Below are 18,048 nucleotides of genomic sequence, written 5' to 3'. Positions count from 1 at the left end.
CCGGCCGTCTCGGGCTGGGAGGACACATTCCTTTTATATTCTTAGCATAGCTTAGTAGTGAAATCCTTCTCTCTATTCTTTGAGTATAGTTTTTATATATTATCTATCATATAATAATAAATCAAGCCTTCTGATACATGGAGTCAACTTTGTCGTCTCTTCCCTCATCATGGGACCCCTCTGAACGGGGTAACATATGGTGAAACCCGAGTGAAAAAAGGGACATCGCCACAGAAGTGGCTTCTAGCCAGGAGCTGAAGAACCAGGGAACCTGAAATTGGGCAGAGTTCACAGCCAAAGCTGGCCACAGAGAGAACCTTTGAAAAGTCTCCGAGACAAGAGGTCCGGGAGTCTTCGCAGCACAATGCAGTCTGCTGAAGCCCAGAGGACACTGTCACAAGGTACTGTTTACAGTTCCCTTCCTGAAAATGCTGCCCTTCGTGTGAGGCAGATTCGGATGTGGACGAGAGTGCCTACGGAGGCAGAGGTTCCATTCTCTCCCTCAGAGGAGAAACTTATCGGCCTCTGGAGGAGATGGGGTCAGGAGGACAGCATTCCTATGCTAACGACACATTTCTATGAGTTTTTCTGGTGGGCAAAGCACCATGGCTTTTTCTCTGATGTGCTGTATGCCTTTGATTCATATGTTTGGGAATGCATGGAATTCATTATCCGAGATCTTTTTTACCGGGGACTCGGCTTCCCTCAGATATATCCTTTTTTTAGAACTCTCTTCCCGGTCTTGAGACGGAAGGCATTAGCATATCAGTGGATTGCGGATGCGCGGGGCATGTCTCCCTTCTCGCTGGAGCTGGAAGAAGGCAAGCCTGTCCGAATCCGCTGCCTGGAAGTCTCCAGCCCCCCCGAATCGGGGCGGGGGGGCGATGCTTTGCCCGCGGCAGAAGAAAGGTTTTTTTCTGCGACTTTGGTGCACGCGCCGACGGAACCGCCTGCCCCCCCTCGCTGCCCTCAGGGGGGAGGTGAATTGGCTCCGCGGCGTGAGCCGCTGCCCGCCCTGGAGGAGGGGCCGGTCCCTGCACCCCTCCCGCGGGTCCGCCTCCGGCGGGGGTGGACCCATTGCCTCCGGCAGAGTTTGTCGGTGTTTCTGGGGCAAAAGCACCGCCTCCAGCGGCTCCGCCCGAGTTACTTGGCAACGCACTCGACAGCGATCACCAAGAGCTAGCGACCACGCCCCCCGCGGCTGGGCCGCCGTCTTCCGTGTCGGCTCCGCCAGCGTCGCTGTCTGCGCATGCGCTGCAGCTTCCGGTACCCGGAGAAGACACGGCGGCTGTCCCCAGCCCGGTGGGGGACGCGCTCCCCTCGGCTTTGCAGCCCCCGCCGACCCCCGCGGTGGCCTCGCCTCCGGCTGGCGCGCCGGGGGAGGGAGCGGAAATTGAGAGTCACCCAGCGGAACCGTCATCGGACCCGACCGCGGCGGCCGCCGCGGCGCCTGCGATCAGCCGGGACCCCCCCCGAGCTTTTCGGGCTGTCCCGAGGCTGCCCCTGCGAGGGGGGCTGGGACAGGGGAAGGGGATTCCGGCTTCCCCTTCCGTGGGAGGGGTGCGGCTCGACAGCTGATCGCAGGCTCAGCCCGTCTGCTTGCTTTCAAACTCGGTGGTTTTCGCAGGATGACCCGGGTCTGGTTCGGGATTTCCCGCTGGGGGTTGGAATGCCTGACTCCCCCTGCGCGCCCTTGTGGCGTGGGGGAGGGGGCTCCTGAGCCTTCTGCCTCCGGTCCCCAGCCCACAGGGGGTGGTGCCGAGGGGCAGAAAGAGGGAACATCTTTTGCATTTGCATTGCAGAGGCAGGAGACACAGTGGACTGTGAGCATCGCTCACTTGCTCTGGGGACAAAGCACCCCCAGATCTGGGGTGTTGATCCCTTGGAAAGCTTTTCTTCCCCAGCTGCTGGTCTGCACCGGTTCAGCGGGGATGAAGCGTTCGGTCACTCATGCTGCCCGGATATCGGCAGCGGAGCGCCGGATTGAGAGAACACAGAGCCCGCTCTGCGAGCTGGGTCTGGGCCGTTTGGCTCGGTTCCCTGGGCCAGGGCCTCCCGGCCAGCGCCTGTTGGGTTTGGGGGCTTTGTTTCCCCCGTCGGGACCTGGACTGCCGTTCTGTGAGCCGGGTCTGGGGTCCCTGTTCCCTCCACGGGGGCCACAGCCCCCGCAAACGGTGGCTGGTGGACCAGCCTGTTTGGGGTCTCAGTGGCCCCTCTCTGCTGCTGCTGCTCTTTCAAAAAAAAAAAAAAAAAAAAAAAAAAAAAAAAAAATTTAAAAAAAAAAAATTAAATAAAAGGGGTTGAAAGAGCTACCAGCTCAAAAATTTTGCAAGCCTGTTTCAGGACCAAAAGGGACTTTCAGCAATGTCAAAGAGGAACATCTTCAGTTTGGACTTTTTCCTGAAACTCAGCTGTTTGGACTTGAAGCAATGAACTTTCCTTGGACTGTTTTTTGCATTTTCTTCTATTTTAAGATTGTTTTGGTGATGTGATGGGAATTTGGTGTTCTGCAGGTGAAGAATTTCCCTGATGGTTCCACACCAGCATTTGATTGATATTTTGATTGGCAACACATAACAAAAAATGCCTCTCAGATGCTTGTTCTTTCCTCTGCTTGGTCCAGCAGATGAAATTGCAAACGTTTTTCTTTTTAATTGCTTTTTAAAATAAAAAGGGTGAGATGTCACCGACATGTTTTATGAAAAATCCTTTACTTAGGATTTTTCCTCTCCTGAGAGCTGAGAGGCCTCAGGAACAAATGTAAACAATTCTTATCTGCTACTGTGGAATGCAACAGGGGATGTCTGTGATTGGCCCTGTCAGACTGTTTGCAATTAAGAGCCTATCACAGAACACCTGTCCGCCCATCTCGGGCTGGGGGGACACATTCCTTTTCTATTCTTAGCATAGCTTAGTAGCGAAATCCTTATCTCTATTCTTTTAGTATAGTTTTTATATATTATCTATCATATAATAATAAATCAAGCCTTCTGATACATGGAGTCAACTTTGTCGTCTCTTCCCTCATCATGGGACCCCTCTGAATGGGGCAACAGTCTACCTGTGTCAAAGGGGAAAAAGAATCTTGGCTCAAGAGTGAGCGGGGCTACTTGAGAGCTTTAAACTAGATTGGAAGAGGGACAGGGATAAAGCCAGACTGGATAGAGATAAGGCTGGGGGTGACACATCACTGCGCAAGGGACAGTGTGCTAGCAAGGTCCTTCAGTCTGCCATATCAGTGGAGGCAGGGGATGAAGATCCATATGGCAGCAAGTATGCAGGGATTATTGATGTTAGAAATCCCAGAAGCACCTGTGACTGGTCATGCAGGAATTAGGATGTCTCCATGCAAAAAAAGCTTTAGGGTGATTAGCCCAACTAAAGTGCACCTACACCAATGCACACAGAACAGGCAACAAACAGGAGGAACTGGAAGCCATTGTGCAGCAGAAAAACTATAATATAGTTGCCATCATGGACCCAATGGGATAACTCTCACAGTTAGACTGTTGCAATGAATGGCTATAAACACTTCAGAAAGAACAGGCAAGGAAAGTGGGGTAGCCCTGTATATTAAGGAGTGTTTTGATTGTCTAGAATTTAATGGTAGTGATGATAGGGTTGAGTGTTTATGGACAAGAATTAGGGGGAAGGACAACAAGGCAGATATCCTGGTGGGAGTTTGTTATAGACCACCCAACCAGAATGAAGATGCAGATGAAATAGTCTGTAAGCAGCAGGGAGAAGTTTCACAATCATTAGCCCTTGTTCTCATGGGGGACTTACACTTACCACATCTGCTGGAAATACAATACAGTAAAGAGGAAACAGTCCAGGAGGCTCCTGAAGTGTGTGGAAGAGAACCTCCTGACACAGCTGGTAAGGGAGTTAAACAGGGAAGAAGCCCTGCTGGACTAGCTGTTTTTGAACAGAGAAAGACTTGTTGGTGATGTGATGGTCGGAGACCATCTTGGGCACAGCAATCACAAAATGACAGAGTTTTCAGTTCTCAGAGAAGTAAGCGGGGGGGGGGGGGGGGGGGGGGGTCAGGAAAACTGCCACCTTGGACTTCCAGAGGGCAGACTTTGGCCTGTTTAGGAGACTGGTTGAGAGAGTCCCTTGGGAGGCAGTCCTGAAAGGCAAAGGAGTCCAGGAAGATTGGATGTGCTTTAAGGAGGAAAATTAAAGATGCAGGAACAGGTCATCCCCATGTGCCAAAAGATAAGCTATCGGGGAAGAGATCTGGCCAGGCTGAACAGAGAGCTTTGGCTGGAAATCAGGAAAAAAAGAGAGTTTACCATCTCTGGAAAAAGGGGCAGACAGCTTGGGAGGACTATAAGGATGTTGTGAAAATCAGAAGGTCCAAAGCCCAGCTAGAACTTAATGTGGCCACTGCTGTAAAAGATAACAAAAAGTGTTTCTACAAATACACCAGCAACAAAAGAAGGGCTAAGGAGAATCTCCATCCTTTGTTGGATGTGATGGGAAACAGTAACAAAGGATGAGGAAAGGTTTGAGGTATGTAATGTCTTCTTTGCCTCAGTCTCCAATAACAAGACCAGTTGTCCTCAGGGTATCTAGCCCCCTGAGCTGGAAGACAGACAGGGTGCAAAATGAAGCCCCCGAAAACCAGGAGGGAATGGTCAGCAACCTGCTATGCCACTTAGACCTGCACAAGCCCATGGGACCTGATGGGATCCACCCAAGGGTACTGAGAAAGCTGGTGGAAGAACTCACCAAGTCCTTTTCAATAATTTACCAGCAGTCCTGGTCAACCAGGGAGATCACAGATGATTAGAAGTGAGCAAATATGATGCCCATCTAAAAGAAGGGTCAGAAGGAGGATCCAGCGAGCTATAGGCCTGTCAGCCTGACCTTGATGCCAGGGAAGGTCATGGAGCAGATCATCCTGAATGTCATCATGCGACATGTGCAAGACAGCCAGGGAATCAGGCCTGGCCAGCATGGGTTTAGGAAAGGCAGGTCCTGCTTGAAGAACCTGACCTCCTTCTATGACAAGGTGACCCACTTAGTGAATGATGGAAAGGCTGTGGATGTCATCTACCTAGACTTCAGTAAAGCCTTTGACACTGTTTCTCACAGCATTCTCCGGGAGAAACTGATTTCCCATAGTGAGGATGGGATGCACTCTTCACTGAGTAAAAAACTGGCTGGATGGCCAGGCCCAGAGTGGTGGTAAATGGAGTTACATTCAGCTGGTGGCTGGTCATGAGTGGTGTTCCCTGGGGCTCAGTATTGGGACCAGTCCTGTTTAATATCTTTATTGATGATCTGGATGAGACGATTGAGCGCACCTGAAGCAAGTTTGCAGAAGACACCAAGTTGGGTGGGAGTGTTGATCTGCTGGAGGATAGGAAGGGTCTACAGAGGGATCTGGATAGGCTGGATTGATGGGCTGAGGCCAAATATATGAGATTCAACAGGGCCAAGCATTAGATCCTGTACTTGGGTCCACAACAACCCCCCGCAGCGCTACAGGCTTGGGTAAGAGTGGCTGGAAAGCTGCCCAGCAGAAAAGGCCCTGGGGCTGCTGGTTGGCAGCCAGCTGAACATGAGCCAGAGTGTGCCCAGGTGGCCAAGAAGGCCAATGGCATCCTGGATTGTATCAGAAATAGTGTGGGAAGCAGGACCAGGGAAGCAATCATTCCCCTGTACTCGGCACTGGTGAGGCCATACCTTGAAATCCTGTGTTCAGTTTTGGGCCCCTCACTACAAGAAAGACATTGAGGTGCTGGAGTGTGTCCACAGAACGTAGCTGGAAAAGGGGCAGGAGCACAAGTCTTATGAGGAGCAGCTGAGGGGGCTGGGGGTGTTTGGCCTGGAGAAAAGGAGGCTATGGGGAGATCTTATTGCTTTCTGCAACTACCTGAAAGGAGGCTGTAGCAAGGTGGGAGTTGATCTCTTTTCTCAAGTAACAAGAGATAGGACAAGAGGAAATGGCATCAAGTTGAGCCAGGAGAGGTTTAGATTGGATATTAGGAAAAATTTCTTCATGAAAACGGTTGTAAAGCATTGGAAAAGACTGCCCAGGCAAGTGGTAGAGTCACTATCCCTGAAAGTGTTCAAAAAACATGTGGATACTTGAAGACATGGTTTAGTGGTGAACATGGTGGTGGTGCTGGATTGATGGTTGGACTTGATGATCTTAGAGGTCTTTTCGAACTTTAACAATTCTATGATTCTATAAGCATAGCAGGAAAATTCATGTAATTTTTTTTTGTTATAAATCTCACCAGATCATATATGAGTATACGAGTTTTTTGAAAATAATTCAGATTCATTTGGTAGAAAGAGTGTAAAAAATGCTCACCATACATATTTTTCATTTGTTTCTTTCTCCTATACCTGAGTATTTATGCAAAAAACAAATAAGGAGAAAGGAAGTTTCTACCTTACTGTAAATAGGCCTGTAGAGTTTGGGTACATGAAGACCTTTAAGTGGAACTGTAACTGCAGTTGAATTATTAGAATTACCAGCATATCAGCAGCAGAATTATCAGTTACATTTAATTGAAATGACATAAAAAGCTTACTAGCACATTATTATCTAAACTTAGGCTTTCTGGATGGAAATTCACAAAAAGGAACCAAGGGAGAACAGCATCTTTGAGGTTTTATGCTATGCAATCATTAATTGACAGCAAATGTTAAAATAATCCAAGCAGAGAAATAAAAATAATTTTCCAATGTGCTAGGCATCTTACTCTTCTATTGATTTTAATGAGGAATAATTTTATAAGAGCTGAAACTTAGTAATCATTTGAATCATGCTTCACTCAGCCTAATGAATCACCACAGATTTGAAAATTGCAACCTTGCATCTACAAGTCCTACCTTAGTGTCCAGTGCATTCATCTACCCTTTAATTGTGGGCTCACCTCCCAGCTTCTCTTATTCAAAGCTATCTTTGCCCATTTTAGTTTGCAGAAATGAGTGCACCATAAAAACAGCATTTCATAACTCCATGACAGTATAAGCAAAAAAGTACTACTGAAGCACAGTTGTTAAAAGGTAAGGCACAAGCACATGCTCAAGAATATAATTTAATCCCCATTACTTTGAGAGAGATTGCCTCTCAAGCAGGAAAGCAAACTCCAGAACATAGAAAACAGAAGAGGGGAATAATAAGTAACTTACCTTTTTTAACATAATTAATGAAATAACAGCAGATGCTGTGAAAAGTGCAGCTATGATTGTCATCATAATGCCAACAGGAATACTCTTATTAAGACTAGTAAGAGAGGAAATCCACCCACTGAAGGAAAAAAAAAGACAAACTTGACTAGCACAGCACATGAACCATTCAACCACAGTTATCCACATCAAGGGAAGCTTTATAACATCCTGGTTCTGATCAACTGAATATTTTTTAAGAAAACCTCATGAAAATTATATATGAGCATATTTCTGTTCTATAAGCTTTTACAGCTTAGTTGCCATTTTTCCCAATTCATGCAGTGAAACTATAGGAAAAATTTTAGCAAAGATGATTATCCTTTAGGAGAGCTGGGAGGAAATTGAGATGTTAGAGTTGCTCATCACTTTTTGGGGTTTTTTTTTTGGTCATACTGTAATTTCAGAATAATTTAAGACTACATGGTTTTGTGGAAGAGAAAACATCCCTAAAAAGATAGCTTTTAACATCTTAAAAAAGAAAACAAAAAATATGGCACACACAAAGAACTTTTATGTGGGAAAATTAATTTCGCTGTAACCACACAGTGATGCTTTTTCAATTGTGACTAATATATATTTTTTAAGTAGGTAGTGTCAGATTAATTAAGAGAACAGATTGCTACATCAATATTACTTCAAATATTTCCCCTTTCTTCAAATTGAAAACATCAACATAAACACAAAAAAAAAAGGTTGCCCTAATAAAAATAACACATTAAGAGAGAAAAGATTCTTTCACCAAAAAGAGCAAAAAATTTATGTAGACTAAAACAACCTTAAAACTTTCTTCTACTTGTTTCAAATTGCTTTGATGTCTCCTATGTTCAATTGGATTCTAGCACAGAACTCCAAAGTCAAAACTGCAATTAGCGTTTGATGATGATCTGGCTATTTTTCATGCCACTTCCCCAGGTATCCTTAAAAGTACACGTCATACTTGGAGAGTTGGTTTTCTAAAATCACTTTTTCACTTTGTTCATGTCAATCATGTTATCTAGGGAAAAGCAAAATAGTGGCTTTGAGAGCAAAAACAATAAACCAGGATTTTTCCTTATAGTTCAGTTCTAAAGCAGTGATGTTTATTTCTGCCTTATGTACATTTGGAGGTGAACAGAAAACCACTGATACACAGAAATGTCATTACCCAGGTACATTGTTGCCAGTTATAGCTCTCCATGCCATCAGCTGGCTACTACAACCATGCTTTTTGTTAATTCAAGTTTGTTCTTTTGTTTTGGTTATTTTTTCCAAGAAAGGTAAGTGATTCCCAATAGCTTTTCCTTGTAAAATCCTAATATTAGATCTTGAAGCTTCAAATAAAGCTATATCTACATAAATAAAGCTATATCTACATTAAAAGTTCAAGTAAAAGCTTATATATTTATAAGCATCAAAATGAAAAATCAACTATTACCGAATAAAAAGCTGACTTGGACAAATTAGCTTTTCAAATAATATCAAAAATATAGCACTATATTCACCGAAATACATTGTGGAATAATTCTTCCAATTTTAGCAATAAACTTTATTAGTAAGTATATTAATCTCATTAGAAATAACAAATTATACAAAATAATATTCAAACAGTAAATTTTTACAGCCTAAATTATTCTCATTTTTTCCTAAGTTTTGCTTATTTCATTATCCTAAATATAGAGCAAATAAGTTCTCCACACACCACTAAAAGAGGAGAGGTACTATATAAAAGAGCAGTATAAAGTGGCTGAGCTGGTTTTGGCTGGGGTAGAATTCATTTTCTTCCCAGTGGCTGGTATGGGACTGTGTTTTGGATTTGTGCTGGACACAGTGTTGATAATATAGAGATGTTTTTCTTATTGCTGAGCAAGGCTTGCACAGAGGCAAGAACTTTGCTGCTTTTCATACTGCCAAGCTGTCAAGGAGGCTGGGGGTGCGTGGGAGGAGACACAGCTGGGGCAGATGACTCCAACTGACCAAAGGGGAAGTCCAGACCATGACCATGTGACATCATGCTCAGTATATGAAGTGGGAGGAAGGAGGAAGGGGGAGGAAGTTTGCAGTGATGGCATTTGTCTTCCCAAGTAACCATTACGTATGATGGAGCCCTGCTCTCCTGGAGATGGCTGGATACCTGCCTGTCCATGGGAAGCAGTACATTAATTCCTTGGTTTGCTTTGCTTGTGTGTGTGGCTTTTGTTTTGCCTGGTAAACTGTCTTTATCTCAACCCAGGAGTTTTATAGCTTTTACCCTTCTGATTCTCTCCCTGATCCCGCTGGTGGGGGAGTGAGCAAGCAGATGTGGGGGCCTTGAGGGCTGGTTGGGGTTAAACCATGACAGTGGCTTACATTGAAAGACAAAATTTTGAGCAGTCAAATAACAGAAGTATCTCATACTCTTGGGATATGTTTCACATACTTTTTCTAGCTAAGAGCACTCAAAAAATGCTTTTTTGACTGCTAAATGTAAGAATTCCAGTGAACACAAGATTATTTTTTCTTTTAAAACCACGGACTGGTTTGCAGCTGCTATATCAAATATGAGTGTTTGTCTTACAGACAGTACAATGCTACAGAAAACAGAATACTCACCAGTTTCCCCATCTTTGAAATCCTGCAGCTTGAAGTACATGTACAGCAAACTGACAGATATATACAAAGAAGAACACAAAGAACCTGAATGAACTGTCACTCCTGAAAGAGGGGGGGGGAAAATTAAAGCAGCCAGGAAATGTATTACTTTTTACAAATATTGTCGTACCAATCTAAATTTTTTTTCTGCATTAACTAAAGAAAAAGTGCTTTTATATTTTATTGATGGTGACTTGAAGTTCCAGTAATTCTGTGGTTTTGTAAAGTGTTTATGTATGATCTGTTGCTACTTCTTCAATTTAGTACCTTTGTCATTTGCACCTCTCACAGAGGTGAGAATAACAGCAAGATACTATTCCTTAGTGTTCTGTTCAGCAGACAGCAGGGCCTCTTAGACTAAACATCCAAGTTGTGCTACAATGCATAAAGAACAGAAGTCCACTCCACTTTGAGACTGAAGTTCACAGTGCTGGCATGATGGGAAGAAAATATTTTACTTGTAGGAAGCAATAAAAACTAGTATGGAATTGCTGAAACAATGTAGATCAGAATACTGAAGCAGTTGTTGTTTAAAAACAAAATATACAAGATATGTTTTCTGTTTAAATTACTAAAATGTTAGCCTGACAAAAAGCCTGTAAAAAATCCCTAAATATAAACATGCAGGCAGAATCTCAAATACCTCAGTGTATTACTATGAAAACTAATGACTGCATGATATGTTTTTTACCAAATTTCTAAAGGAACTAAAGATCATTTAAGTCACTGAACAAGATTTTGCCAGTAATAGGTCTTTCTGCAGAAGGGAATTTGTTATTTTCTATTTATTCAACAAGTTCACCCAATTTCAGCTGAACAGATGATTGAAAATTAATATGCAAATAGTAGTTTTCCTTTTCCAAACAATAAATAGTCACTAAGAAATGCTAAGGATTTACTAAATCTAAAACCCTGAAAAATAGCATGACACTGAACTCCACCAAATCAGGAATAATAATTTCATATAAAAGAACACTACTAAGAGAGAACATGCAATATTTATGATGAAAATGAAATAGCATAATTTTAAAATACTGGCAACTCACTGTATTTTTAATTTATCTCAATTTGTACCCACATTGTAACCAGGCATCAACAAAAGTTAGACCAGTAAATTAAAAATACTCTTCTCATTTTTTAGCCTTAAGAATGTAAGAATTTAGTGTACAAATAAATGCAAGTTAGACTATATGATTCCTCAAAGATATGTAGGTACAGCAATATCTTCTTGGCTAGCAAAAAGAAACATCTAATTTAGTGCAAAAGTTATGGTCAACTGCAATTTATGGCTATCAGTCTATCTAAAAAAAAAAAATAAATTAGTGCATTTAAACTGAGAACATCCAGATTCTTTTCAATCTGAAAAGGAAATTTAAAAAATACTCTGAGAGTATGGGAATTTAGAATCTCTACATGCTGATTTTCACCAAAAGAAAAAAAAAAAAAAAAGAGTTCAATTTTGCAGTCAAACCAACCATTCAACTTTTCAAGACTGAGATACCACCTGTCAAGCTTGTAAACTTTTTCAAAATCCAGACTGCTAAAATCTAGGAAAATACTGGAATTTAATCAATACGTACCTGATCTACACATTTTTAAGAATATCAGCCTACTTCAATTAGAGACACTACAGGTCACTTAGCAATATAAGATTTTTTAAGTCTATAGTTTTATGAAGTTCATTCAGGAAGCCAAATATTAGACATCCTTAACTATTAACCTGCCCATGAAGGGATAAAGATTTAATGAAAATTTTCCTGAAAACTGTTATCAGCTCAATACAAAATTAAATATTTCCTACAAATACTATGTCAATGGTAGAAGCTATAAATAGAATCAAACAGAATATTTTCAGTTGGAAGGGACCTACAATGATCATTCAGTCCAACTGCCTGACCACTTCAGGGCTGACCAAAAGTTAAAGCATGTTATTAATGGCATTGTCCAAATGCCTCTTGAACACTGACAGGCTTGGGGCATCGACCACCTCTCTAGGAAGCCTGTTCCAGTGTCTGACTACCCTCTCAGTAAAGAAATGCTTCCTACTGTCAACTCTGAACCTCCCCTGCCCCAGCTTTCAACCACTCCCATGTGTCCTGTCACTGGATGTTAGGAAGAAGAGCTCAGCACCTCCCTCTCCACTTCCCCTCCCCAGGAAAATGCAGAGAGCCATGAGGTCACCCCTCAGCTTCTTTTTCTCCAAACTAGACAAACCAAGTGTCCTCAGCTGCTCCTCACAGGACATTTCTTCCAGACCTTTCACCAGTTTGGTTGCCCTTCTCTAGATACATTCAAGGACTTTCACATCCTTCTTAAGTTGTGGGGCCCACAACTGCACACAGTACTCAAGGTGAGGCCACACCAGCAGTGAATACAGCAGGATCATTGCCACTTTTGACCAACTGGTTCTACTGTGTTTGATGCCCCCCAGGATGGGGTTTGCTCTCTTGGCTGCCAGGGTTCACTGCTGACTTATACTGAGCCTGCTGCTGACCAGCACCCCCAGATCCCTTTCTGCAGGGCTGCTTTTCACACACTCCTCTCCCAATCTATACTTGTGCCCAGCATGACTCTATCCCAGGTACAGGATCTGGCACTTGGACTTGTTAAATTTCATGCCACTGATGGTTGCCGGATGCTCCAACCTATCTAGATCCCTCTGCAAGGCCTATTATCCCTCAAGAGTGCCAATAGCCCCTCTCAGTTTAGTATCATCAGCAAACTTGCTAATGGTGCATTCAACTCCTGCATCCAGATCATTGATAAAAATATTGAACAGGACTGACTGGCTTTAAAATTGAACCCTGAGAGATACCACTAGTGAATAGTCACCAGGCAGATGTAGCTCCATTCACTACAAACCCTTGAGCGCTGCCCTTTCATCAGTTCTTCACCTAGCACACCATGAACCTGCTCATCCCACAGTTGGACAACTTGTCCAGAAGGACGCTGTGAGGGACAGTATGAATGGCCTTACTAAAATTGAGAAAAAACTATATCCACTGCTGCCTTCTCATCCACTAGGCAAGTTATGGATGCCATGGGACAGAGAGAGAGAAACGGCAAGTGTTTCTCACAGTGGCTTGCGAGAATTTTCAGGGAGTTGTAAGAATGTGATAACTTATTAGTATAAACAATCTGCAGTTGGTGTTTTTTTACTTCATCTTTCTGTTCTTCTCAAGGATGGTGTATGAGAAAGGTGTTTTTGTTAACTAGCCAATCAAATAGAATGTATTGTATCACTCTATATAAACCGCACAGTTCTCTTGAATAAAGCCGCCTTTGCTCTTTCTACAATACTGCCTCTCACCTGTTCCTGTGTCATTCTCAGCACAAGAGTGACAGCAAGTGACATTTATCATAGAAAGATATCAAATTAGTTAAACAGGATTTTTTTCTTTGTGAAACCACATTGTGCCTGATGATTGCATTGTTTTCTAAATGCCTTTCAATAGCACCCAGTATAAGCTCCATAATTTTTCCAGGTACTGAGGCTAGACTAACAATGCATCTGTAGTTCCCTGGGTCTTCTCTCATGCCTTTTTTGTAAATTGGAATAGCATTGCCTAGCTTCCAGTCAGCAGGGACCCCCCCCAGACTCCAAAGATCTTTGGTAGATTATTGAGAGGGATCCTGCCATAACATCTGCTAGCTCCTTCAATACCCTGTATCAGAGCCCCACAGACCCTATAAGGCCCCACAGACTTGTGAACATTCAACTGATACAGCTGATCCCTCACAATTTCAGTGTGCACAAATGGAAAGTGACTGTTACCACACTCACAGTCCTCTGACTCAGTATTATTAAAGAATAAGACAACAAAAGCATTTTATGCCTCTGCTTTTTCTTTATCCCTATTATTCAAGAGACCATCATCATCAAGTAGCAGTCCAATGTTTTCTTTAGCCCTCCTCTTGCTATTGGTGTACTTTAAAAAGCCCTTCTTATCTGATAAAACACTTCCCAGTTTAAATTCCAGCTCAGCTTTGGCATTTCATGTCCTCTCACTGCATATAAGAACCATGGCTGGGTAATTTTGCTGCTAAGCCTGACCTTTCTTCTGGAGATCATACAATTTCTTTTTCCTCTTGAGTTCCACAAGGAGCTTGTGTTCTTCTGCCTCACTTGCTTGGCTTTTGACACAGTGGAATTGCCTGCTCCTGCACTTTTAAAAGGTGGTTCTTAAAAACTGACCAACACTCGTGGACTCATAAGCCTTCAAAATCAGGGTACTCTGCTAGGTAGCTCCCTGAAGAGCTTATACTCTGCTGACCTGGTTTCTGGTTACACTGAAAATTTAAAACTCAACCATTTCATGGTCAATGTGACCAAGACAACCACCAACCATCACATCTCCCATGAGTCCTTCTGTATTCACACACAAGTCTAGGAGGGCATCTTTCCTAGTGGGGTCCCTGAGGCTTTGTGTTAAAAAGTTCTTTCACAAACTTCAGGAATTTCCCATGCTTGCTTGTCACAGCAGTATGGTATTCCCAGTTGATGCCTGGGAAGTTGAAATCTCATAAGGACAAGGGCTACCAATCGAGAGATTTCCCCTAATTGCCTATAGAATAACTCATCACGGCTTACATCCTGGCTAGGTGATCAGTAATAGACAACCACTACATCTGTTTTTCATCCTTCTAATTCTCATCCAGAGGCTCTCAACCACATCATCCCTAACACTAAGGTCTGTACAATCAAACCTCTTCCTTATATACAATGCAGCTCCTTCACCTGGCCTGCTCTGTTTATCCCTCCTGAACAGCCTGTAGCTCTCCATTCCGGCAGCCCAGTCTTGGGACTCATTCCACCAAGTCCCTCTAATACCAGTGATATCATAGCTCTGGGAGTTGATGCTTCCAGTTAACCTTGCTTGTTTCTCATACTATGTGAATTGATGTGCAAACATTTCAGATGCACTCCTGGACCTTCAGTACTCTCAGAAGCTAATGGTTTTAAAATATTTTAAAGTATATTCTATAATATTCCTAACTATTGCCATCAGCATTTCAGATACAGCAACTGAATTAATGGTAATTGTTCTACTTGTTTCTAATGAAATTACATTGAAGGATTATCTTAATGATAAACGAACAAATTCTGGAATGTTAATGCATTTCAACAAGTGAAGTATTTTTTTTAAAGATTTAAGTCAAGCTGAAGTTCTTACCTGAAAGCTCCATAAAGTGGTCTGTACCAGCAGACAAAAGAACAAGGGGTAAAAAGCAAGAACCAGAGGATACTCAATACGAAATCAACCCCTCGTGTAGCATCAATGTAAAACCAGGCCAAACATCCAAAGATATTAAGAAACAGTGTCACTGTATGGACTGTAGAAGCATAAGCAAAGAAAAATCTTAATTAAAATATGTTCATAAAATAAATTATTACAATTGTTAAAGTAATACTTAAACTGTGCATTTTTTAACAATACATAAGCATGCTGACAATAAATCAATATCCTCTCTCAGTAATATGCTGATTTTTATAGTTTTTTAAGCTTAAGGTTAAAGTAAATATTCACAACTGAAAGTAACGAACAATAAAATTCAAGTAATATCAGGCATGTAGCAAGGAAAAAATCAGTCATCAAATATTTTCAAACCTAAAATGATGAAAAAAGAGGCTTCTACAGCTGCAATAACTGCTACTTCTACAGTAATTACTGGATATTTGTACTTTTTTTAACATGCTAATTATTTTTTTCTCCTACAATCAGGCAACTATATGAGTGCAGGACTGTCAGCCTTAATATTACAATACAAAAGGAAAATTTTCCAACCCCCCCTTTTAATGAGAAGCTCTTTGTCTTACATGTAATAGAGAAAAAAAGATAAGGAAAGTGCTTCTCAGTAAAACAAGATCTGCAAGAACCTATTCTAGATCCTTTATTACATATTGAATACTCAAATATTTCTTATGGTATTGGTCCTAAACAGCTGGTTTTTTTGGTTCTCAGCTCTTAATACCAACATTTTTGCACTGGCAGACCAAGTTACAGGTTAACTTCTGAATTTCTACTAAAGAAAATGCATTGGTATTAAAACCTGTCCTGGTTTGAGAGGAAATGAGTTTTTTTGGGATGGTGTAGTCAAACCAATAGGTGTTCAGATTTTATTATTGGCACCTGGTTTGTCCACTGAGGGCATGGATACACCTCTGAGAACACAGGGGGTTAAAAGCTGTGAACTCCCAGGGGAAGCTCTCTTTGGTTCCGGTCCTGGAAGAGAGCAGACCTCCCCTGCCCAGATCCGAGCTGGGCGGGGGAGGGGAGGCCATGCGGCCGGAGGAGGCAAGACAGGACTGGGACAGAAGGGAGGAGGCCCCTGCAAGACAGAAGGGTGGAGGAGCACTGCAAGGCTTTGGGCAGCCATCCCCCACCTCCCTCCCCCCCCTCCTCCCGGAGGGAGAGAGAGGGAGAGAACCTGTGCTTGTGATAGCGCGGCCGGCATGAAGGAGAAGGGGGGTGCCCGGCAGGGCAGCCAGCTGTGGGAGTTCATAGACCAGCAGAGCCTAGGACTTTTAACACTTTTCTTGTGGATGATGGAAACCTTGCAAATGCTGCTCTTCCTGGAGTTGATAAGATAGCAGGATAACAGGAGATAGGCAAGTGTGGTGCAAGTTGGTGCAAGTTGGTGCAAGTGAAAGAGGTTTGAGAGAAGCTGAGAAGAATCCTAGGTGAGAGGAGATGATGGAGTGGCCCTTTGGCTGGACTTTTCTTGTATAGCCATGGGCAGAACCACTTGTGTTCCTGTGACACAGAGACTGCATCTAGGGGGAGGCAATGGCTCAGAGCCAAGAGAGCGCAGTGATGTGAAGGAGTGCGTGAACAGAGACGACGGGTGAGGACGGTGGTGGTGGTGCCCTCCATTCTTCAGAGAAGAAGAAGAGGAAGATGATCTCTGTTCTCGAGACCCCTCGGCCCCAGGGGGTGAAATTTGGGGGGGGGGGGGACAGGTGTCCCAAAAGGAGAGAGACTGTGCTCTTTTTTTGGAACTGGACAAAGCACCCTTAAAAGGAAAACCCTAGAAGCAGCTCTGGTCCATGTGCAGTGGTGAGAGCACTGGACGTGGAAGGAAGATGTCATGATGGCAAAATGATCTCCGGGCGGTGCCACGTGTGACATGGAAACACAAGAGGATTAAACTGTGTTTTTTGGGGAAGCCCATAGTGCAAGAGAGACTCCTCTCTCCTTGAGGGACTGAGAATTGATTATCTGAAGGGTGGTGATGGACTGAGAGTGGGTGATCTAAGGGGTGGTAACTGAATTGAAAATCCAAGGTTTTGTTTGACTGTGATGTGTTGGGAATCTGGTGGGGGGAGGAGGAGGAAAGTTGGAAGGTTTTCATCCTGTGTTCTGTGTGTTTCTCTTATTGTCCTGGGTTAATAAATTTTTTTTCCTTTTCATTCTTAAGCTGGAGCCTGCTCTGCTCTGTTTCTGATCACATGTCACAGTAGATACCAGGGAAGAAAAATTTTCATGGGGGCACTGGCATTGCGCCAGACTCAAACCATGACAAAACCTCACAGTTTATTTCAAATATATTTACCTCTTGGAACAAAAAAGATACAACAGTAGTAAGCAACATTACAACTACTATTTTCATGCTATCTGGCACTGTCAGGAACTGAAATGGTTCATGCTTTAAACATTGTTACGAAGTTTTTCTCACTATAGCAAAAACTGTATAAAGAAGCTACAACCACAGAAGCCTCCCTGAAGAACTTTGGACTGTGAATTAAGCTGCCTAGATAAAATAAAGAGCACACACTATTGTTTAATCACCTCAGGGGTAGGGAAAATAAAACAAGGCTGAGGGAGAAGAATGCATTCACATATTGGAATAATTGCTAATATAGCCAGACGGGACGTGTCTGGGCTTGTCTGGCCCTTGCTGCTTGATCAAAGGCGGAAACTGTGATGATTTCACCTCAGAGACACCTTTTGGCTAGCTGGATGTTGTAGCTGGGTGCATAGAGACAAGTCCAGACATGCAGGAGCTCAGGTTTACCTTGGTGGAGAACCTTTAAAGCAAAGATGAAGGAAAGGAGTTAGTTCTGATGGAGAGTTTCTATCCAGAACTTTATTCCTGGCCCACAGGCCTCTGAATCCAGTAACAGCTCCAACAGAACCTGCCAAACCATGTGGTTGCTGTTCCTTTTAACCCCAGGGAGAGGGGTAGGGAAGGGGTAGGGGTCCCACCAACCAGGTAGGAGGGGGAAGTCTCGGGGGACAAATG

The 18,048-nt window shown here is 43.2% G+C and overlaps 1 protein-coding gene across 4 annotated transcripts in view; it reads right to left on the bottom strand.

The window, feature by feature from the left end:
* The window catches only part of LOC108963739 (secretory carrier-associated membrane protein 1-like), a 146,303-nt gene that overhangs the window by 11,021 nt on the left and 117,234 nt on the right, over positions 1–18,048 (bottom strand). For all 4 annotated transcript variants that reach the window (XM_050986415.1, XM_050986416.1, XM_050986417.1 and 1 more), the window contains exons 6-8: positions 14,979–15,138; positions 9,766–9,867; positions 7,159–7,276 (exon numbers count right to left, since the gene is read on the bottom strand). In XM_050986415.1, the coding sequence (XP_050842372.1) occupies positions 7,159–7,276; positions 9,766–9,867; positions 14,979–15,138 (380 nt within the window). The remainder of the gene's footprint in view (positions 1–7,158; positions 7,277–9,765; positions 9,868–14,978; positions 15,139–18,048) is intronic.

Source organism: Serinus canaria, chromosome W (assembly GCF_022539315.1).
Source record: "Serinus canaria isolate serCan28SL12 chromosome W, serCan2020, whole genome shotgun sequence".
Classification (NCBI taxonomy): domain Eukaryota; kingdom Metazoa; phylum Chordata; class Aves; order Passeriformes; family Fringillidae; genus Serinus; species Serinus canaria.
This window is presented reverse-complemented; position numbering and strand designations above follow the sequence as displayed.